The sequence below is a fragment of the Bombus vosnesenskii genome, unplaced genomic scaffold (genome assembly GCF_011952255.1).
Source record: "Bombus vosnesenskii isolate JDL3184/JDL3185 unplaced genomic scaffold, Bvos_JDL3184-5_v1.1 scf7180000013607, whole genome shotgun sequence".
In the NCBI taxonomy this organism is placed as follows: domain Eukaryota; kingdom Metazoa; phylum Arthropoda; class Insecta; order Hymenoptera; family Apidae; genus Bombus; species Bombus vosnesenskii.
In genome coordinates, this window is record NW_022883146.1 from 563,788 (window position 1) to 583,482 (window position 19,695).

A 19,695-nucleotide genomic window follows, 5' to 3' on the forward strand; every position below is an offset into this window, starting at 1 on the left:
TTCAGTGAAATTTGCTTACACGACCGGAAATAGCTTATTCCCTGTCCGCTGCTTGTTTTCCCACTTGCCGCGACGACGACGACCACGACGACGGACGTCTCGCGAAAGAACGCGATAAAAGGACCCTTCGGAGGAGGTAAAAAAAAAAGGACCATAAGGAAAAAAATAGGGTGGCTGGAAGGCGGTGAAATACGACAGACAAATTGGTTGGTTGCTTTAGACGGCCACAGTTGGATACAGATATTCATAGCCACTTGACCCGAATGCTCGGGCAAAAGCAGCGAAGCGGGGGAGGGAGAAGCCTAATAAAACATAAAATACGGGGTGTAAGCTGCATTTCATTACTGCGAGCTGACTGCACGGGGGTGCATTTTCTCCCGGTTCGAATTGATACGTCTTCCTTCGCGCACATCGTTCCTCTCTATTGACCATTTCCTTTTTCCCTTTCCCGGCCAGTACATCGATCGTGATCGCGTTGCAACTCGAAACACGACCAGAGAGATATCCCGGGGAAAATTCGTCTGGACGATTTATCGCGGGAAAATTCATCGTGGCCGTTCTTTACTTTCGCGTTATTTCTTTTTTCCTTTTTTTTCCACGGATGAAAAGTGGAACGGTTAAAATAAGGATGCATTTTATAGCGAGCACACAGTTTCTTTCAACCACACTGGAGTACACCGTATCCTCTGCTCGGTTTTGTTTCACTTCACGTTAGCTATTATTTCTTTCGAAAATATCGTAGCTTTTTGTCGTTTAATTTTTCACGCGAAGAAATTACTACGGTGTAGGGTCGAGAAGATTGTGTATAAAATTGTGTAGCTTCATAGCTGATACTGAAACTATCCTTTTACGTATTTTGTCTTTGCATTTAGTTGAAACATACAGCTACTTTCGGTAAAATTAATGTTTCCATAGAAGCGTGATTATCATCGTCGCGTCATTTTCATTGTGATCACCTAACCGTGGTATATTTATCGTAACATACAAGTTCGATAATCCCAGCGTCAAACAAGAACATCGAAATCCCATCAAATTTATAAGAGAGACAATGTCTGTTTTATAAAAACCTGTTAGTAACGAATCGGCCGAAATTTTCTACACTTCGTTACACAGTTGCAAAACCACGGCCTGATATCGGCGTCTCTTTTTACCCGAGTTGCGAGACGAAGAACGGCACCGGTGCAGATTCCACGAGAAAAACTAGAGAAACGATCGCGAGGTAGCGACCTGCGGAGGTTTCGGCTCGATCGATTGGCCACGGGGGCGAATTTCAACGTTGCGGAGGAAATGTACGACGTTGTTTCCTCTTCGTCGAGGAAAGAACGATCGTTAGTAACCGTGAAAGGGGAAGGTAGGAGTGGAAACTGGCGCGCGAGCACGGACGAAACTTTCGAATAAATCAGCGGCGATCACGGCCGGGTTTAATCGAACGTACAACCGAAAAGGAAAGAGAGAGAGGGGCCGCGCAGGTAATTAATTGGTACGAGTTTAAAGGCGAGCTACGATTAAGTAAACGCGATATTATCTTGTCGCGAAGAATTATAGCACCGCAACGGCTGATAATATGCGCGGTATTTAATTAACGTGGCGATAACTTGGCCACTTCGATACGTTTCGTGCCAGTTCGACCGTGAATATTAATTTTCTCAATTTTTTCCGTCTTCTACCCTTTAGTCTGTCCTCGCATCGTCCGAATAAGGGTTGCCAGGATGTGCAACGTGGTCGGTGGAACGTAGAAAAATTCGGTGGTGTTCTTTCGAAAGAAATTAAACGAGCGTCCTTGGTCGGGAGGACACTCTTTCTCTTTCTCGAAACGCGGCTGTAATTTCATAAAGAGCTTCGGCGAACGATCCGGCGTTCCCTTGACTCGCGTTTTCGTGGAAGACGCAAAGGCCGCTCTCGTTAATGAAATCCGTCTCTTCGTCGAGCCATCACTCGACTCCACGTTGTGACGCAAGAAACACGTATAACGTAGAAAGATGGGAATTGAAAATTAGAAAATTGTGGTCCAGCAAAATAAATATATATAAATAAATAAATATACCAATTTATCGTATCATCGCGCCTCTTCTTTACGGTGAAGCAAGAACGAAATTTGTTCGAGGAAGAAAGAAGACCGGCTAACTTTAGCTGTTTTATATGGAAAGTCAGGGACAAGAGAATGCACGCGTGCACACGGCAGTGGTTGACAAGAGAGAGACGTAGTAGGTTCTCTTGTACGTGAACCGACGACGTGCTCTTAGGATCCGGACAGTGAGCGATGAGAATGGAGCTTTGGAGAAACGAAAGGCTGTCTCGCGTGCACGCAGACTTGAAAGAATATAAGCGAGGCAAAGCAAACGTTATCAAAGACACTAATTCAAAATCACTCACGTATGCAGCAAACCGCGGACCGTGGCTACGCGTGGTTTTTCCGACCTGATTGAGCGACTGACAAGCACGAGCGAACAAGACGCGAACGTGCGAGCTTAGAGAACAGGTGCGAAGGCAAAGTGAATGAGAACGAGTCACGGCGCAAACGGTGAAAAAACAGTGTCCGTGTTTTTCAACGGCGTTTCAGAAGTGGCCTGACACCCAGCATCGCGCTTCCTGCTTCACAGTTCGATCGAATATTCAAGCCTGGTACTTTAACTAACAAGAGAACGACCGCTTCCGTAAAGCGGCCAGCGCTTCGTATGCAGAACTCGCGTTTTGCATACGACTAGCCTAGGGATGGGTGGCTTCGGCAAACCTAACGATCGATTCTTCCATGTGAACACATGGGATGGACCCGCGATTCATTTACGCCAAGTGGTCGCGATGAGAGAGAAATTCGTGACGGAATCAACGCCAGGATTGCACAACTATGTTTCTGTCTGCGAAACGTCTTTCTTGCATCGAGTACACGCTTGTTCAAAAGTGTTAGTCTCGTATTCCATCGATCAAGTCGGATCGAAAGTTTTCTACTCGTATGAAAATTGGAAAAAATGATTGATGAATTAACCAGCGATAGATAAAGCATTCAATTATATGTGCGATTTTATATAACGAAGAGAGTACACGATACTAAATATATTAACGATTTTATTAAAAGATGCAGCCACTTTGACACTCACAATCCACGCCAAATACCCAAGTTTTATTAAAAATGAGAGGTAGAACTTTTCAGCGGTGGTTTCACACAGAACCTATGAAAGTAAGTGGAAAAAGGAAATGAGAATACACAAGTCACGCGTAATGAATTTCAAAGAAATTTATAATGGAAAAAATCGAGACATCGTTAGCGATCGTAGAATTTTCATATGATTTTTCTAATTCAGTTGAAATTTGGAAGAAGCTTTACGAACGTCGATAGACAATTTGTCATTCTATGAGCGATATCGACCAACTCCAAAACTGGGAAACAGAGAAAATTTGCAAGTATCATTTTTCAAAATTTATCTCGAGATCTATATGGCTCTGTAGTAGCTTTATGGGGCTTTATAGGCCGTTTCAAAGGGTTGGACATAAATACTAAACTGACGGAAGTGTTCGAAAATTAAATATTAAACAGAGTACCTGGGTAACGAAACTGAGAAATATGTACAAGAGACAGCGAGTCAGTTATTCTGCCTCCTGACAGATTTGGTATATTAATCGAACGCTTCTGTCCTTATTGAGCACTGATTCATGGCGACAAACCAATTTACACGCTACAATTATAAGAAATTACACGGCGACTGGTACCGGACACCGCCTACGATCCAGAGAACGGATTATTTCGTTGGTCGAGACTCGATATAATTAATGGCGCCTCGAATCGTTGTCGATTGCTCGATGCATTCGCGTTAACGCTCGTTATTGAGCAACCCGTTCGTAGCAACGATAGACGTACAGCGCAATAGAGATAGATAGATAGATGGATGGATAATTGGTGCGTGGATTTTCGCGCCGTGTCGAAATCGAAAATGAGAAAGCCAGCAGGGAATTATCGAGTTAACGAGTGACACTTTATCGTCGAGATATTTTAACGTAGTCAAAAGTGGCGTTAGATGCTAATATATCGCGAGGGTTACATTGACGATTATAAATGAGTATTTGAAGTAGTGCCGGTGTATTCAATAAGGCAAAATCTATGTGAAAGAGGAAAGAGTCCGCGTAAGGCTGGCAGAAGTACCGTGAGAGCATCGTAATTGAGCAATGCAACGGTCTGAACGAACAAATTGGTTGTTCGATTTCCTAACTCGCATGAAGTATCGTTATTATGCTCGATAATTTGATGCGTTTCATCCCATCGGTATTGATGCATCCTGAATCGTTTCGATCACAGGTTTAATAACGTTTATAATTTACCCATACAGCGATTCGTACAGAACCTATGAAAGTAAGTGGAGAAAGGAAATGAGAACGAATATTGGCATACACCTTTATCAGTCAGGTGTAATGAATTTCAAAGAAATTTATAATGGAAAAAATCGAGACACCGTTAACGATCGTTACGAATAATAGAATATTCGTATGATTTTTATAATTGAGTTGAAATTTGGAAGAAGCGTGACGAACGTTGATAGACAATTTGTTATTGCACGAATAACTGTACTCCGAAAGCTCTTGAATTCTACAACCGACAGTTTTCATCATCTGAAATAATGAAATTAATGAACCATTGGAAAAATACATTCAATTACGTGTCAATTGTTTTGACCATATATTCGATGCTTTTTAGAAGCTACATTTTTATCAAATTTTATTCGAAAGAAACTAAATGAATTCCAGAGACAGAATTGTGGATAGCAATTTACCTTTACAGGGAAAGCGTTATGATTTCTTAGCAGATACGTAACTTCCTGTGCCTGTAGAGCACGAAAGCGTTTATGTTTATCAGAAATATCGGTAATTAGGTTGCGTTTCCCCTTGTATAGGGGCCGATGCAACGATTCGAAGACAACACGAGGCCCAACCCCTGCTTGGCTCGCGGCAGTCGTTCTCCAAGGCATCTCTTATTAAATCTCGGCATGAAATTATTATTAAGCGTGCACTATCGTGGCGTCGACGATCCTTCCAGGCACATGCTTCGCCTTTATTCGGGGCTAACGTCTAGGGAAAATATTATCCAACTCAGTGCTCTGTATGCACGCGCGCCGTGCCCTGGAATACTCCCTCGAATTCAGATTCATCTATTCAGATTAATCCCCCTGCTCCCTCCGCGGATATAAATTCCAAGCCTGCCCTTTTCATTTTCCGCAATCTTCCCCGATACGATTAACGTTACGTAAACTTTCCCCTCCTTGATGCATTTTTTTATCACGTTGCAGGCGTTACGTTCTCGTCCTTTATCTTCCGATAGGTAACGATTTTCTGTATCCACGTTCGACACTGATGTATGTGCACGAAGAGAAAAATACGACGAGTAGAATTTTGTTGATTGTTTTATTTCCGTGTTGGTTAGCAATTAGAAGGATGTACCATAATATAACATGGTTAGAGAAAGGAGCAATCCATTTGGTTCGGAGATATATGTAATCCTTTTAGAAATATATATAATTTATTTTTCGTGCTCACAGTCCGAAAAAAGAACTTGGCTTAGCTGTATATTTCTGACTCCCACTCATTCCCATGCAACTCTTAGAGCATCCATCACCTCCAAACATCCACACCCATTCACATTCCCATCCCAAACATACAAGTCCTCTCGTATATCTAATAATACAGGTTATATATATGTGTATAATTCTATACATCAGGTTGTCCCAAAAATTTCGGTCGTTTCACGAGGAAATAGCACGTCATCTTTTGTTCTATATTATTGGGTTGGCAACTAAATGATTTTATCATTACCGCTTAATAACAAAATCCGCAATCACTTAGTTGCCAATTCAGTATTTTATTTTCTTTAGAAAACGAGAGAAATTTTTGCGACAACCTAATATATATGTATATCTTTTTGGCAATAATTAGATGATAAATCCATGACACTCGGCACTATCAAACTATATTTATCAACTGTATCTAGGAGAACCACATTTTCGGAGCTAAGGGTTGTATTCGATTATGTCGTATTAAAATGCTGCCATTTAATCATAAAGTAACATTAAAATCAGAATATCAACAAAGCCGTACCAATCGCCTCTTTTTCCTCTCATGTCCATGTACTTTCGGCTTTGTACAAAAATCCAGAGAAAAGCAAAAGCTCGCGTTTGTATGGAAAATAAATTCACAGCATACCTGGTGCCTTTGTCACAAAAAAACATAATTTATTTCATCGTGCCGGATAAAAATTCGCAGCTCGTCAACAGAATCACGAAGCTTTTCATTTAACATTCCTTGTGCAAGAAACCCTCGGTGAGGAGGGAGCGAGGCTTCGTTCGATTAGACAGCGAAATCGTTTTCAACAGGATCGCTCGGAACTTGCCAGGCGTTTCGAAGATATTGATTTCGGCCGCGATTCGGAGCCACGGTGCTCCACAAACCTGGAGGCGAACGTTCGAGGGATAAATCCCTCGGGAGAGCGCGGTAGAAAACGTGAGAAATCGCAAGTGAGGGTAGCCGACGAGCTTATCCGCTATCTTGTCGGTTATTGAAAATCGGGTTGCTCGTCTCTGCTAGTCCAACCGGCAACCGGGGACAAAGTGTCGTCGAATCGGACTGCAGATAGCGGGACAATATGCGAGCATCAAGCAGGAGTGCGGATAAAGAGGGGAAAAAATGGAAAGGGAGATTACTCGCGAGGGAATAATCAAGTAACAGCGTTAGCCCACCAATTTTCATGGATTTTAATGCAACGCAGGAAATTTTGTTACACAGGGGAATCCCACTTATCTGGATAACTTCATTTTTCCCAACGAAATTTTAGTCGTTGATTGAACGAATTCTTGTTGATTGCACGTGCATTTAGTAGACGAACAAATTTCTATCTAGGCGTTGATCTTTTACCGGCGTTCGTAAAAACCTGAATATGCATAAATATTCACGGTCTAATTAGTATTCGCTAATTACTATGTGCATAATATAGTACTACAATATACGTAATGATCTAATCTACTTCCTCTTACCATTCTAACGAGAAAATTAGTCAAACAACAGGCTTTTTCCTACAAAAAATTGCTAAAAGCAATGGAACAACGAGACGAACGAAACCGATGCATTGTGACTGTTATATGGCGAATCAACGCGTTAAGATGAATATCCCACTAATCATCCGAGTCAGAATACATTAGAAACCATCAACTATCAATTTGCTCGCATAATAGAATATCTAAAAGGTGGCACCTGTAGGTGTTTACGATTCTCGTGGGTTCAGGCTCGAGTACGTTCGTCGTGCTTTCTTCGTAACGATTTTCGTTCGTGGATTTCGGAATCGGGAGTGAAGGAGGCCTGAATCGTTAGACCATCGGAAAGTGTTCAACTTGGGAGGAAGGCGGGCATGAGTGGGTGGTAGAGAGTACGGGCGAGTGATTTAAACCGTCCATTGTGCGCAGGACTAAGGAATATCCGTAGTTCTAGCGGTATCTCAATTATAAGAGGTATCTAGCCTCGTCTTGAACGTTCGCCTATAATTATCCGACCTCGTCGAGTATCTCGGGGGAAGTCGAAGAACTTGAACCTATCGCAATAAACAACGGTTATAAAAAGACGGCGCGGCGCGGCGCGGCGCGTTCCTCTCGCGACGCGAGAGACGCGAGATAGCTGGAAAGGGAATATCGCAGACGTACTACTCCCGTCGGCGTGCGAGTACACGCCTCCTAAATTTCCTTATCAGAGCCCACGCGTTTAAAGGAGGGAACGATACACGAGTTGGAGAACCATTCTAACATAAATCATACGAAGATCGATAGAAGCGAACGTGGCGAAACAACCGTATTCATGTGCAGTGGCGAACAAAAGTATCGTTACAGATCAGCTGTTCTGTTTCAATCGGGATAAGGACCATGATTTTTCTTATGGAAATTTTTAGCTGAAACACAACTTCCGAGTTTAAAATCCACATACGTCGGGAACAAAGGTTGGAAATAGTTATGATATCCATTTCGAGACACTTTGTTATTAAATAAACAAGAAAGGGATGAGGAACATGATTTTCCTTATGGAATTTTTTAGGTGAAACATAACTTTCGAGACACTTTGTTATTAAATAAATAAGTAATAATAAAATAAGGAAGGGATAAGGAACATGATTTTCCCTATGGAATTTTTTAGGTGAAACACAACTTTCGAGACACTTTGTTGTTAAATAAATAAGGAAGGAATAAGGAACATGATTCTTCTTATGGAATTTTTTAGGTGAAACACAACTTTCGAGTTTAAAATTCACATACCTCGAGAACAAAGGTTGGAAATAGTTATGATATCCATTTCGAGACACTTTGTTATTAAATAAATAAGAAAGGGATGAGGAACATGATTTTCCTTATGGAATTTTTTAGGTGAAACACAACTTTTGGGACTCTTTGTTATTAACTAAATAAACTTAAATAAATAATAAAATAAGGAAGGGACGAGGATCACGATTCTTTTTATGGAATTTTTAGGTGAAACACAACTTTCGAGTTTAAAATTTGCATAAGTCGAGAATAAAGGTTGGAAATAGTTATATCCATTTCGAGACACTTTGTTATTAAATAAATAAGCAAGGTAAATAAGCGAGGAAGAAGTTTCTCAGCGTTGTGTCCGTTTTATAGTTTTCATTATTTATCTTTATCGTTTGTTTCGTACGGTTGCTTCGCGATTACGAATGACGAATATTGTACTTCACAAAAATCTAGATAAAGAATCGTACGTCTTACAGATACGCGCGTTAGCTTACAAGAAAATCTGGTTTGTCAGGACGCTTTTACCAATCGCTGTATGTACAGCCTACAGCGAAAAACAGAATTCTAAAGTATTATGTATACAATTTTACGGTAGCTTGCGGAGTATGCGGGTACTGGCTTACAACGACTACAAAATTTTGTCGATCGACGAAACCAGTTGGCAGTAAATCACGAAAGGCGTGAATGGAACGGACAGGTCGGACAACCGTTACCATCGTTCATTCGATATCTAAGAAGGCCAAAGAATCGCAGCAGGGGTCTTACCATTCTCGTCCAATATCGTGTAAAACACACGCGTCCCCGGTGTCACGGATTTGAACGTAGCTCGTACAGCAACCGGTGGACACGCGTAGTCGCGAAACCAGACCAGTCCCGACTACGATTTGCTGGTCAGGTGGATGTAAATAAACAGGCCGGCAGGCGTGCAACAATCCGCATTCGAGCGGCCAAGAGTGGACACCGCCAGAGGATTTAGACGTAACATGGTCCTCGGCCGACTAACTTGACGGCCTGCCAGACGCAAAAAAGATTCTGCACGTTTTCCGTGGCCAGGAACACCGCGTAGGCGATACAATTGGACGTAGAACCCGAGGACAATTATCTGTCCGGCTCCCCTAGACAATGGTAGCCACGGAAAGCCTTATCGTGGGCTGGTCGCGTTACTCGCAACACGTTCAACGTTCCCCTTTGTAGTTTCTGAAAGCTCGTAAAGTTCAAGTCGCCGTTTTTCTCGTCGAATACCATTCGATTACTAAGGTTATTCGCATAGGCTCGCCAACTAAATGGAAATTTACGAGCGACTTCAGAACGACGGATCTCGCTTGACAATAGAATATCGTGTCAATATTTGTGTACAAATAGCGAAAACAATGTACACCCGGACGATACGTGGACGCGTTCTTTGGAAGAGGGCAGAAGATAACATAGAACTGGACTAATGGTATTCAGGGAAACGCGTGACTAATCTGACTGTTGAGTAAGATCTATAGTTGGTCGAAAGTGGAAAATCAAATTCTCTCGATAAGTGTGCGTCCGTTTGAGGAAGACTCGAGTGGACATACAGGGTCGAAGGAGGAAACTTTTTTGGCTTAGTGTTTCGATGCAGGATGCTGCGTAAGAAATACCATCGTGGAAGCTTCGTATCGGTTGTATCATCGGTATCTTTTTTATGTTACAGGTAACGACTGTGCCGGACGAGGGCGAGAACAGTTTTAAAATGCCCAGAGCTTCTGTGGTACACATGACTTCGACGGCGACCAGACCGCAGCACATGTCGCAGGTATCGATCCTTCTCTTCTTATCAGCTTATCCGAATTGTTATATTTTATTGTTTATTCATTCAGAACGCAATGATTCAATGGATACACTCGAACTGCTTTTCTTTTTTCTCGTGTAGTAGCTCTGTAGGAAATGTAAAAACCTGTAGGTTTGTAGGAAATGTAAAAACCATAAATCCCTGTAGATCATATTCTCTCACGAATGCATCAGAAATTCTATTTTATAAAATTTACTACTCTTAAAAATAGTTTCCAACCTAGTTTGCGTGAGAGTAGTAAACGAACAGTTGGCAAACAGCGAGTCAAAATTTGGTGCAAGCGCGATTATTAGCAATCAAGATGGACTTTATCTCGTACCCATTTCGCCGTGCACTCCGGTTGCCGAATAATCCAAATCCAGTAAGCGTAGCGAACATCTCCTTCTTGGCATAGGTCCATATTGATATGCAAATACCAAAGACACCCGCTAGCTTAATCAAGTGTCCCGAGCTTAAAATGCATATCGAGCGGGCTGTTTCGGCCGAAGCTCTCTTTCCACTTTCTTTCCTTTTTCTTCCTCGCCTGTATACAATGACGTGCACTTGGCTATCCCGGACTGACCAGCCATTTTCATAATACCGCCACTCTAAAGACTTTCAAAGCTCTATTTCCCTCCTTCTTTCCTCTTTTCCCCTGCTTCGCCCGCGCACCATCGTCTAATAGTTTTAAGCTAATGGCTCTCCTAGTTAACTCTGACCTAACTCGGGGCACATCCTTGGGCCGCGTAAACGAGCTTTTAACGTCGTAGCAGAAGAAACGCACGGAGGAAGCTTCCACGTAACAGGGATATTCATACCACTAGCAGAGACTGTTCATCCGAACTTTCAGCGTGAAATGGTGCTGCGACGGCGGGTCGAAGTTGCTTTTGCACCGGGGCATTTCACTTCGACTAACCGCGGTCACCGCGAAAGCTTTACGAGACTCGCGACAGATCCCGCAGAGGCTACCATTTTCGTTCCAATCCTCTTCGTATCTATCTTTTGACAAATTACTTTGAAAACTCGTATCGGATTGCCACGTTGACAATTTCTCAATTGTTTTCCAACAGTTTCCTAGGGATACGAGTTTCCCAGTCTCTGTCAATTTTTCAAAGATCAGTCGATCGCTTTATTCGCCTAAGTTAATCCTACCATTAAAGAGATTCGCCTGATTTTCTCGTTCACGATCAAGAACTTTCCCTCGATTGTATCAGAGAATAATGACATAGCGTACACAATATACGCTTTCTTTTACGAACTTTTCACTTCTTTTTTCACATAGAACTACCTCTGCCCTTTTTCGATCCCACTATATTCAGGCTGTAGAATCAAAAAGAAAAGAAAGGGAAAGTGGTTGAGAATTCGTGGAATCGATTGGCCAGATTATGGAAGCGGTTGGTCGGTGCTAAAGCGATTTCCATTAGGCCGCATCTTGCCGCGATCAACGGTCGGCCAGATATTGCGGCCGATAAAAGGCTCGCGCTCGGTATAACGCCATTTTATTATCGTTGGTGGTTCGAACGGCGCCATCAATATTTGCACACCGAAAACAAACTGAACGGACGCGCTGCGATACAAATCCATTTACCATCCTTGCTGTGCACGCGAACGAGAATTAGATTTCAGGATTATCGAATGCAGGTCGTGCATCAAAACGGAATCGCGTAGCCGGCCCTTCGTGGCTCAACCCCTGTTTCCACGATACGGCCGAACTGAAATTACCCGGATTCGTTCACGCTGTTTCTAACTTTGACGCTGTCCATTATACACCAATTAGTCGGTGAGGATAATCGCATCCGGCATAGTAACTAGGTATCCGTGTTATTGGATTTCGAGTAGAAAGCGAACCTCGTTTCGTTATATCTTGCAGCTTTTCATTCGATTATCAACGTACGAGCCCCGTATAATTGTACGACTGGCTGACAATCACAATGCTATTGCTCGGTTCATAAACTCGTTACGTTATTTCTCGTAAATTAGTTTTCGTAATTAGTAAATAAGAAACTGATCATACCTTTTCAAAGACAAGATCCATATTTATCTAGAGAATTATCTTAAAAATTTTCACTTTACTGGACGCAGTATCCAATGTATCTTAATGTATGGAATCGTACAAATTTCGTTTTTGTGCTTCGTTTCAGCAACGTTTGTTACAACAAATTTTTCTCGTTGAGAGTCGTACAAGCGTTCGCAGTGTTATTTGTGTAATCGAAATGACACACCATACGCGTCCACAACCACGACATTAAATCATTAGAATCTACGTATATGCAGAATTTTGCCAAATCAAAGATTCTATCATTTATATCGCATTCACCGCGAGTTGCTCAATTAACGACAATACGTCTCGCTTTAATTTCACGACATCTTGCTCATTGCACACGCCACGTACGTCATATAAAGCCGACGAGGTCGTATGTAAATTAGTCTACATGCAACGTTATAACGGAATTGCCAGATCCAATATTATAGTTAGTAACAACAAACATGATCTATATTGTTTCTCTCCTATCAAACCTAACAGATAGGATAATTCGGTTACTCGGGGTTTCGAGTTTCAGTTTAATGTCGATCCGGATTGTTCGATCGCGTTTCCCCCAAGTGGCGTTTCAACGTACGTAGACGAACGTTTGACAGATGAGTTTAACGCGCTGTGACTATAAATGGTCAGCGTGTTAGATTGAAAGTCAGCATCAAAAGGGTTAAACGCTGGGCCCAAGCTGGGTCACCAGCTGGACGCGATACTAGCGGAGAGCGACGCGAGCCACCGGCTAGTTTACAGCAGCATCGCACTGTCGAATGTCGTAAACCGCTGGTGAGTCACGTAGCGTCGTTGCTTCTCCTTCATGCTGATGCCCGATTTCGTATTCGAGTAATTGCACCAGACTAACGCGACGACAAGAGTAACTGGTTACTACCGGGATCCGCTCGACACGCTGCGTTCATCGTGTCACTGCTTTCAGGCAATTTCCAGCCTGGATGAAGGCGATCGATTATGTCCAAAGATAATTCTTTACGATTTTCCATACTTTCAAAATTTTGCAAGTTAACGTCACAAGTGTCAATTGCCATGCAACGATACAGCTATCGATCGTTGCATTCCCAAAATAATTACGCAGATCAAGCTAATATGAGAAATAACGATAAAACAGGAACAGTTTATCGGTAATTGATTCCTTGAGAAACTAAAATTGCTCAGCCTCGCTTTTAGCCTCGTAATCCCATTATTAACAATACTATTGCGTTATTAATATTCAACTTTTCGAAAAAACCAAATTATTATCGATCACGATTTTTCGCAAGCACGTAGCGCGAATAACGATAAATTCCAAGATAAATATCAATAATATGTATCGTATTATTTTCTTCTATTTCTCAATGTATAATACCGGCCGGTACAGCTTCTGACTGACTCAATTATAGATCAACCCGATCAATTACGATTTTTCGATCAGCAACTCTAGCCAAAGCTCGGATCCCGACTGATAACGAGTATCAGAAATATCGACCAGCGAGACTCCGCGAGTGCAGTGACTCACGCCAGAATGATTGGTCGTTTAATCAAGATCGTATTTAAGTAGCTGCACGATTTTCGCACGATCCATGTCGCTGCAATAAAAAGCTTTGAAAAGCGGTTCGCGACCCACGCATCATTGTTCGCAGAGCCAGCATATCGACGTCTCTGGCGGAAAGGTTATCGCTGTGTCGCGTTTAATAGCCTCTAATACGCCGGCGGAATATCGAAAGTTTATGCAAATTTATGTGGGATCGGCATAGGACGCGTGTCTTTTAAAATTCCTTTTAAGCGACGCTACGAACTATAACAATCTCAGTGAAATTCATTGAAACTACGATGACGTGTACCGTGCGCTTGTGATTTTTGGATATTTTCGCGGATGCCAGGCACGCGACGCAAAATTTCTTTTCCACAGCAGAACAAAATTTTAGTGTCGGACCAGCAATGAAACACGCAGTGTGCGTGTGATTTTTGGACGTGTTCACGAACAAAATACACGCGACAGAAAATTCCTAAGTAATGCTGCGAACTGTAACAGAGATTCAACGTCCAAATAGCGACGAAACACAAGTGTGTGTGTGTGTGTGTGGATGAAACACAACAGGCGACACGTGTGTGCTCGCTAGAGTTTAATATAAAATATCGACAGGATTTTAGAACAGGTGCGAGTGACACGGCTTTACGGATTCAGCGGCAAAGCTGTACCGCGACACCGCGTTACGGTGAACTCGTTCGCGACCATCGCATTTGCAATTTTTCCGCCACGCCTTCCGGTTGCTTCCGACGTGTTCGTTATTTTGTTCGGGAGATTTATCGCGAGAGGAAATGGCGGATTAAAATTTTAGAGATTTGCGAGATTTTCAAATCTTTTTCTTACTTTCCTGATATTAGTGCCACCTTAGAAAAGTTCGTTAAAGGTAGTCGATAAGTTAACAGAGACAACAACCGAGGAACAGTGTACAAGAGTATTTCATTTAGTCTTAAGTCTAGTTTATTTTAATTATTTCAAATTTATGACCGAATTACGCAAGAAAATGATGTATTATTTAAAAGCATAGGAACTAACCGAACGACTAATTAAGAGCGGATGTCTCTATCCGCAATCGGAGATGAGAATCGAATGGAGCAGCGATCATTATTTTTGACAGCCACCGATCAATACTGCATTACGCGGCAATTGAATTATCTGCTGGCCATAATTCAATAAGCGGACAATTTTGCCCTCTTTCACGATGAATTAATGCATTTATCTCGCGATCTTTAAACGTGGCAATTTATTTTACGCGAAGCAACCTCGTCGAGATCACGAAATTGCACAATAATTGCAGGCACACCCTGCATTACCTACAATTATAGCTCATAAATAATTATATTCTCGGTGAGCTGACCGACATAAGAGCGGAAAAATTCGCTCGGAAAAGAATATCGAATACCTCGACACGAATATTTTTCACATGCTGTCTGGCTCGAGCGGTTGATGTCATCTCTATTTCTTATTCACACGAATAAGTAGTTCTACACTATCTAGCAGATCGACTTGCCGGAACAGATACTGCCAATAAAATTGGATTTCCCGCGTAAAAAGTACAGATTCGAATAGCACGAGAATGATTTACACGGTCGAGTGGGTTTCTGTTGTCATTCAACAAATCGTAAAATCAAAGGTGCGAATGTATATTACGCTACAGTAGCTGTTCGAGTATAAACACTGTCTAACTATACACGCTGAAAAGTAAGTAAAAGGAAACAGAAATTACGACTTTGGAGGTCGAATTGACGATGCTAAACACTAGACACACGTATTATGTATATAACTGAGAATTCTATAGAAGTCTACTACGTGCAGAGTCCTCTTGGATATCGAGGATTTTCGGTATTCCAGACGTAGGTATGAAGGGCAGCAAAGCTGGAGAATCCCGGAAGTTTCAAGAACTTAATGGTTGCAGAAGCTGCAGCACGAGCAGTGGCTATCCGCGAGTGTATTTTACTGCCACCATGTTTGTGTATTTTACTTTGCAGTAACACAAACGAGGCACGCGCGGTGACGCAACCGAGGAAGAGATATTGTGAAAAGCGGTCGTGGCGCTTAGATCTGTGCACACATGGGATGAATAATTTGCAACGTTTATAAACGACCGTGTCGCAAATCCATCGTTCCTAAGTAACTAGACTACTGCGATTAATCAACAACCACGCAGGTTTGCTTTTTCAACGATTTTACGATCCATTTCCACGCGGAAACGAGATCGGCCAGTAGAGGAAATCTGTTCTCTGAGGTTTATCGAAACGCGCGAACGCTAGCCTTTCATCGCAAAGGCTCGAGGATTCATGAGAAAGAGAATGAGTGAACGAGTGAATGAGCGAGCGAGTGAGAGAGATAGAGAGATTGGTTGCAACAACGTTTCGCATTCCTCCGCGCGAGATTCCATCGCGCCGTAATTTCGGCTCCCTGCACCATAAAATCGGTGGTTTCTACACACGAGGAACTCGAGCGTTCTCGAGCATTGTCACGCGCTCGGCTCGATCGTTGCCGAGGATGCGTGTGCACGAGCCTGGCCCAATGCGAAATGTTCAGTATTCCTTGCGAGGGTAGAGATCTGCTTTCAATTTGCGGCCAACAATTTGTCCGACGATTGCAACCTGCGATATGCAGCCTCCGCGATATACATCGCTGGCATTGCTATATTTGCCAATGAAGGAATTCGCAACCCTCCGACTACCCTTAACTTACGAAACTTACGATCTTCATAGACCTGATAAATCTTTCCGGATTCCTAAATTCCTGATAAATCCGCACAAGTACTTTTCGACCTATAATTTGTCGTGTTTTTTTTTTTATTGAAATTTGTGTCTTGATTAGTTTCTAGCGCTGAGATTTTTTTACAATTTTTGCCTACGTACCTACTGGATCTTTTTGGTTCGGGGCAAGTGACGTTCTTGTTATAGACGTGGAAAGAACGGGAGAGAATGAAAAGTTTAGTAAACAGATGAAGAATATTAGGAATGACTTTGTTTATGGTAACCTACGATATTTTCTATGGGTTCTATTAGGGAGTAATGTCTATGGCAAAGAAATTCTGTTATAGATTCTATTTTATTCGAACTGTTTTTTGTTCTTCTGTATTTCCAATTTGAACTAAATTGATCTAATATATTTTATACACTCTACCACCAGAAACAAATAATGTTTACACACTTACCACAGTTTACGAGATATATCAAAGATAGTAAAGATTATAAAACTGAAAACCTAAACCGTTGAATACCTAAAACACAGCAGTTCCTATTTCACGCGTAATCTCAAAACGACAGACACTTTAAAGCGATTTGGCAGGCGAAGAATTAACATAACAAATTTGCATATCTTCGTAGGTGTTGGCCACCCTAGCGCTGTCTATGGGAACACTGTCCTCAGGCCTGGCAAAGGGTTACACCTCACCAGCCTTGGACTCCATTCTAGACAACCAACCACCTCACCTTTATCAAACATCAAACAACGACACTGGGTAAGTAATCTTTTCACGCGCAAAAGTTCTACGCGATTTAGATCATAGCGAGCAGCGTGTAAGTTGCGTTAAGAAACGACGTAGACGTAGAGCAGCGTAACACGGGCGTTAATGTGCAAACAGGAAAAGTGAAACTTCATAAGTAATTGTGAGTTAGATGTGTCGTGTCCGGTAACGATTAGCGTCGGTCGGTAGATAAGCAAATTAAATAAACCCGACGAGATACTTCGCCGGGTCGTAATAAAGCGCGGGCGAATATCTTGGGTCTTAGATAATTCACTTAACAAATGCATTAACGTCACTCTGTTCCGTTTCGAGCTGGCTGTCGCACACTTTCCCCGCGATAGTGGCTCGGTTTTATCACGTTGCATTATAAACGAAGCACGCCACATAAAGTGGCGAGAATACTGTGTTCATTAGCTATATGCCTTCAATATTATTCGACTGTTTACATTCTTTACGTAACCATGAAATTTACGACGAACGATTTGTGTTTTTAATCGCAACTAAACGCTACAAAATCGATTATAAAGCTATAATGAAAATGTCAGGGCGAACAAATATATGGCTTCTTATCGGTATATGCATTTCGGTTGTCACACGCTTCATTCGTCACTGTAATTGAGATATAGATTCAGCGAATATATGCGAGAAATCTTTAAGTATTAGGTCGTCCGAAAAGTTTCTTTATAAGGAAATAATGGATGCACATTTTCCGTTTTATATTATTTTACAAATTACGTATGATCCACTTTGTTCTATCAAGATAAAGATCATAACGTTTGACGGATTAGGTTTCATGTTTGTACAAAGATGCGTCGTTGTAAAAGACGTGTCTGTAAAAGAAAGACACTTTTCGGACAATCTAAGACATTTTAAAATATTTGCACGACTAATTTGCACCGAGTCTAAGATGACATTCAACCACGATACACAGATCTCTGCTCCAAAAATGATAACTCATCATCATTATCGTATTATATCAACTCCTTCAGTTAACAACCTTTCACGGTTTTCTTTTACCATATAAAATAGGTTATAACGCATAAACGATGCATAATTGGCTCGAATTAATCGACGAATAAGGCAACATATTGGTCGGAATAGAGCACATCAACTGGTTAGCTATCCTTGAACCGGTTACGAAGATCGATGCGTTACAAGGACCGATCTAACGATCGATCGTGTTCAGCGACTTAATCAAAACCACACGACAGAAGGAGAGAGAGAGACAGAGAGAGAGAGAGAGAGAAGAGGGCCAGAGTAGGCGGCCTGGTATTAGGGAACGATTAGGTCCTCGCATAACGTTAGTTCCTGTCATCTGTAACCGTATTGCCATTTGTCGCAGGTCGGCTTTCTCGGTGACGCAACAAGAAGCCTCGTGGGTAGCGTCGTTGTCGATGCTGGGCGCATGGTTCGGTGCTATGATCGGCGATTGGATAATGAGGAGGGGTCGTAGATTGGCGCTCCGTGTCACGTCTTTGCCTCTGGCCGCCGTATGGATCCTTACGGGCATCGCACCCTGCTTGGAATTGGTATACGTCACGAGCTTCATCGGAGGCCTTTGCTGCTGCATGATCGTTATGGTAGCTCAGGTATAGCGTCTTTTATCTTTCTATACGATACCAAGACTAGAAATAAGTAACATTTAAAACAGACAGTGTGTCATTTAATTTTCTGTATCTTTGAATTTACGGAGCTAATTCACGTGATGCTTGAAATTCGATATAAGAAGACAAACAATTTGTATAATTATTAGAGTCCATACGCGTGGTAAAAGTTCACTGAATTTCCCCATTATCTGTGACTTTCCCTCCATATAATACGAGTTTGCGTTCGAACAAGTGGATATAATCGGCAGGAGTTCATTTAATGGGACACTAAAGTCTCGTCCCAATAAACGGAGATCGTATAAATGATGTTAGACTATAATTTATCTGTTAGCGCTAGTATAACATAGAACTATAATCGTAAGTGCCAATTAAACATGTTTTACGATATTTATTTAGCTTTTCTAAATCTGTTAACCTGTTCGATGTACAGAGATTGAATAAGTAATTATTAACAGAAATAATTACGTTTCCTTTCTTTTCGTTAAAAATATTCTCTTCTGGTATTTACATATTCTTCGCCGGTTTTACTCCTCCGTTTATGGTTTATTATTGCAAACGAGGCCTCTACTAACAAATAATCGTTTCGTTCAGGTATACATATCAGAAATCTCGATGCCGGGAATCAGGGGCTGTCTATCGGCGATGCTGAAAGTGGTCGGTAACGTTGGCGTGTTATTGTCGTACATCGCAGGCACGTACCTGAACTGGCGACAGAGCGCACTGCTGGTAGCCATAGCGCCGTCGATGCTCTTTCTAGGTACTTTCTTTATACCCGAGACACCATCGTACCTCGTTCTGAATGGCAAAGACGACGAAGCTGCCAAGAGCTTGCAATGGCTGCGCGGTGATCAGGTCGACATACGTCACGAACTGCAGGTAATTTCAAAGATACTTCGCCTTATGAATACCTCTTTTATGCGATCGGCATTCCTTCTCGTCGTACAGCAAATTGTATTACATCGTAATCAGACGACGATTCAACGGAACTTCGCTCGTG

The 19,695-nt window shown here is 42.0% G+C and overlaps 2 protein-coding genes across 6 annotated transcripts in view; one reads left to right on the top strand and one right to left on the bottom strand.

The window, feature by feature from the left end:
* LOC117238802 (very-long-chain enoyl-CoA reductase) overlaps positions 1-19,695 on the bottom strand; it is a 144,540-nt gene that overhangs the window by 115,636 nt on the left and 9,209 nt on the right. The gene's annotated exons all lie outside the window — the stretch shown is intronic.
* LOC117238801 (facilitated trehalose transporter Tret1-2 homolog) overlaps positions 1-19,695 on the top strand; it is a 120,248-nt gene that overhangs the window by 94,441 nt on the left and 6,112 nt on the right. For all 5 annotated transcript variants that reach the window (XM_033504007.1, XM_033504008.1, XM_033504009.1 and 2 more), the window contains 4 exons: positions 9,946-10,047; positions 16,952-17,085; positions 18,434-18,680; positions 19,290-19,574. In XM_033504007.1, coding sequence (XP_033359898.1) covers positions 9,946-10,047; positions 16,952-17,085; positions 18,434-18,680; positions 19,290-19,574 — 768 coding nt within the window. The remainder of the gene's footprint in view (positions 1-9,945; positions 10,048-16,951; positions 17,086-18,433; positions 18,681-19,289; positions 19,575-19,695) is intronic.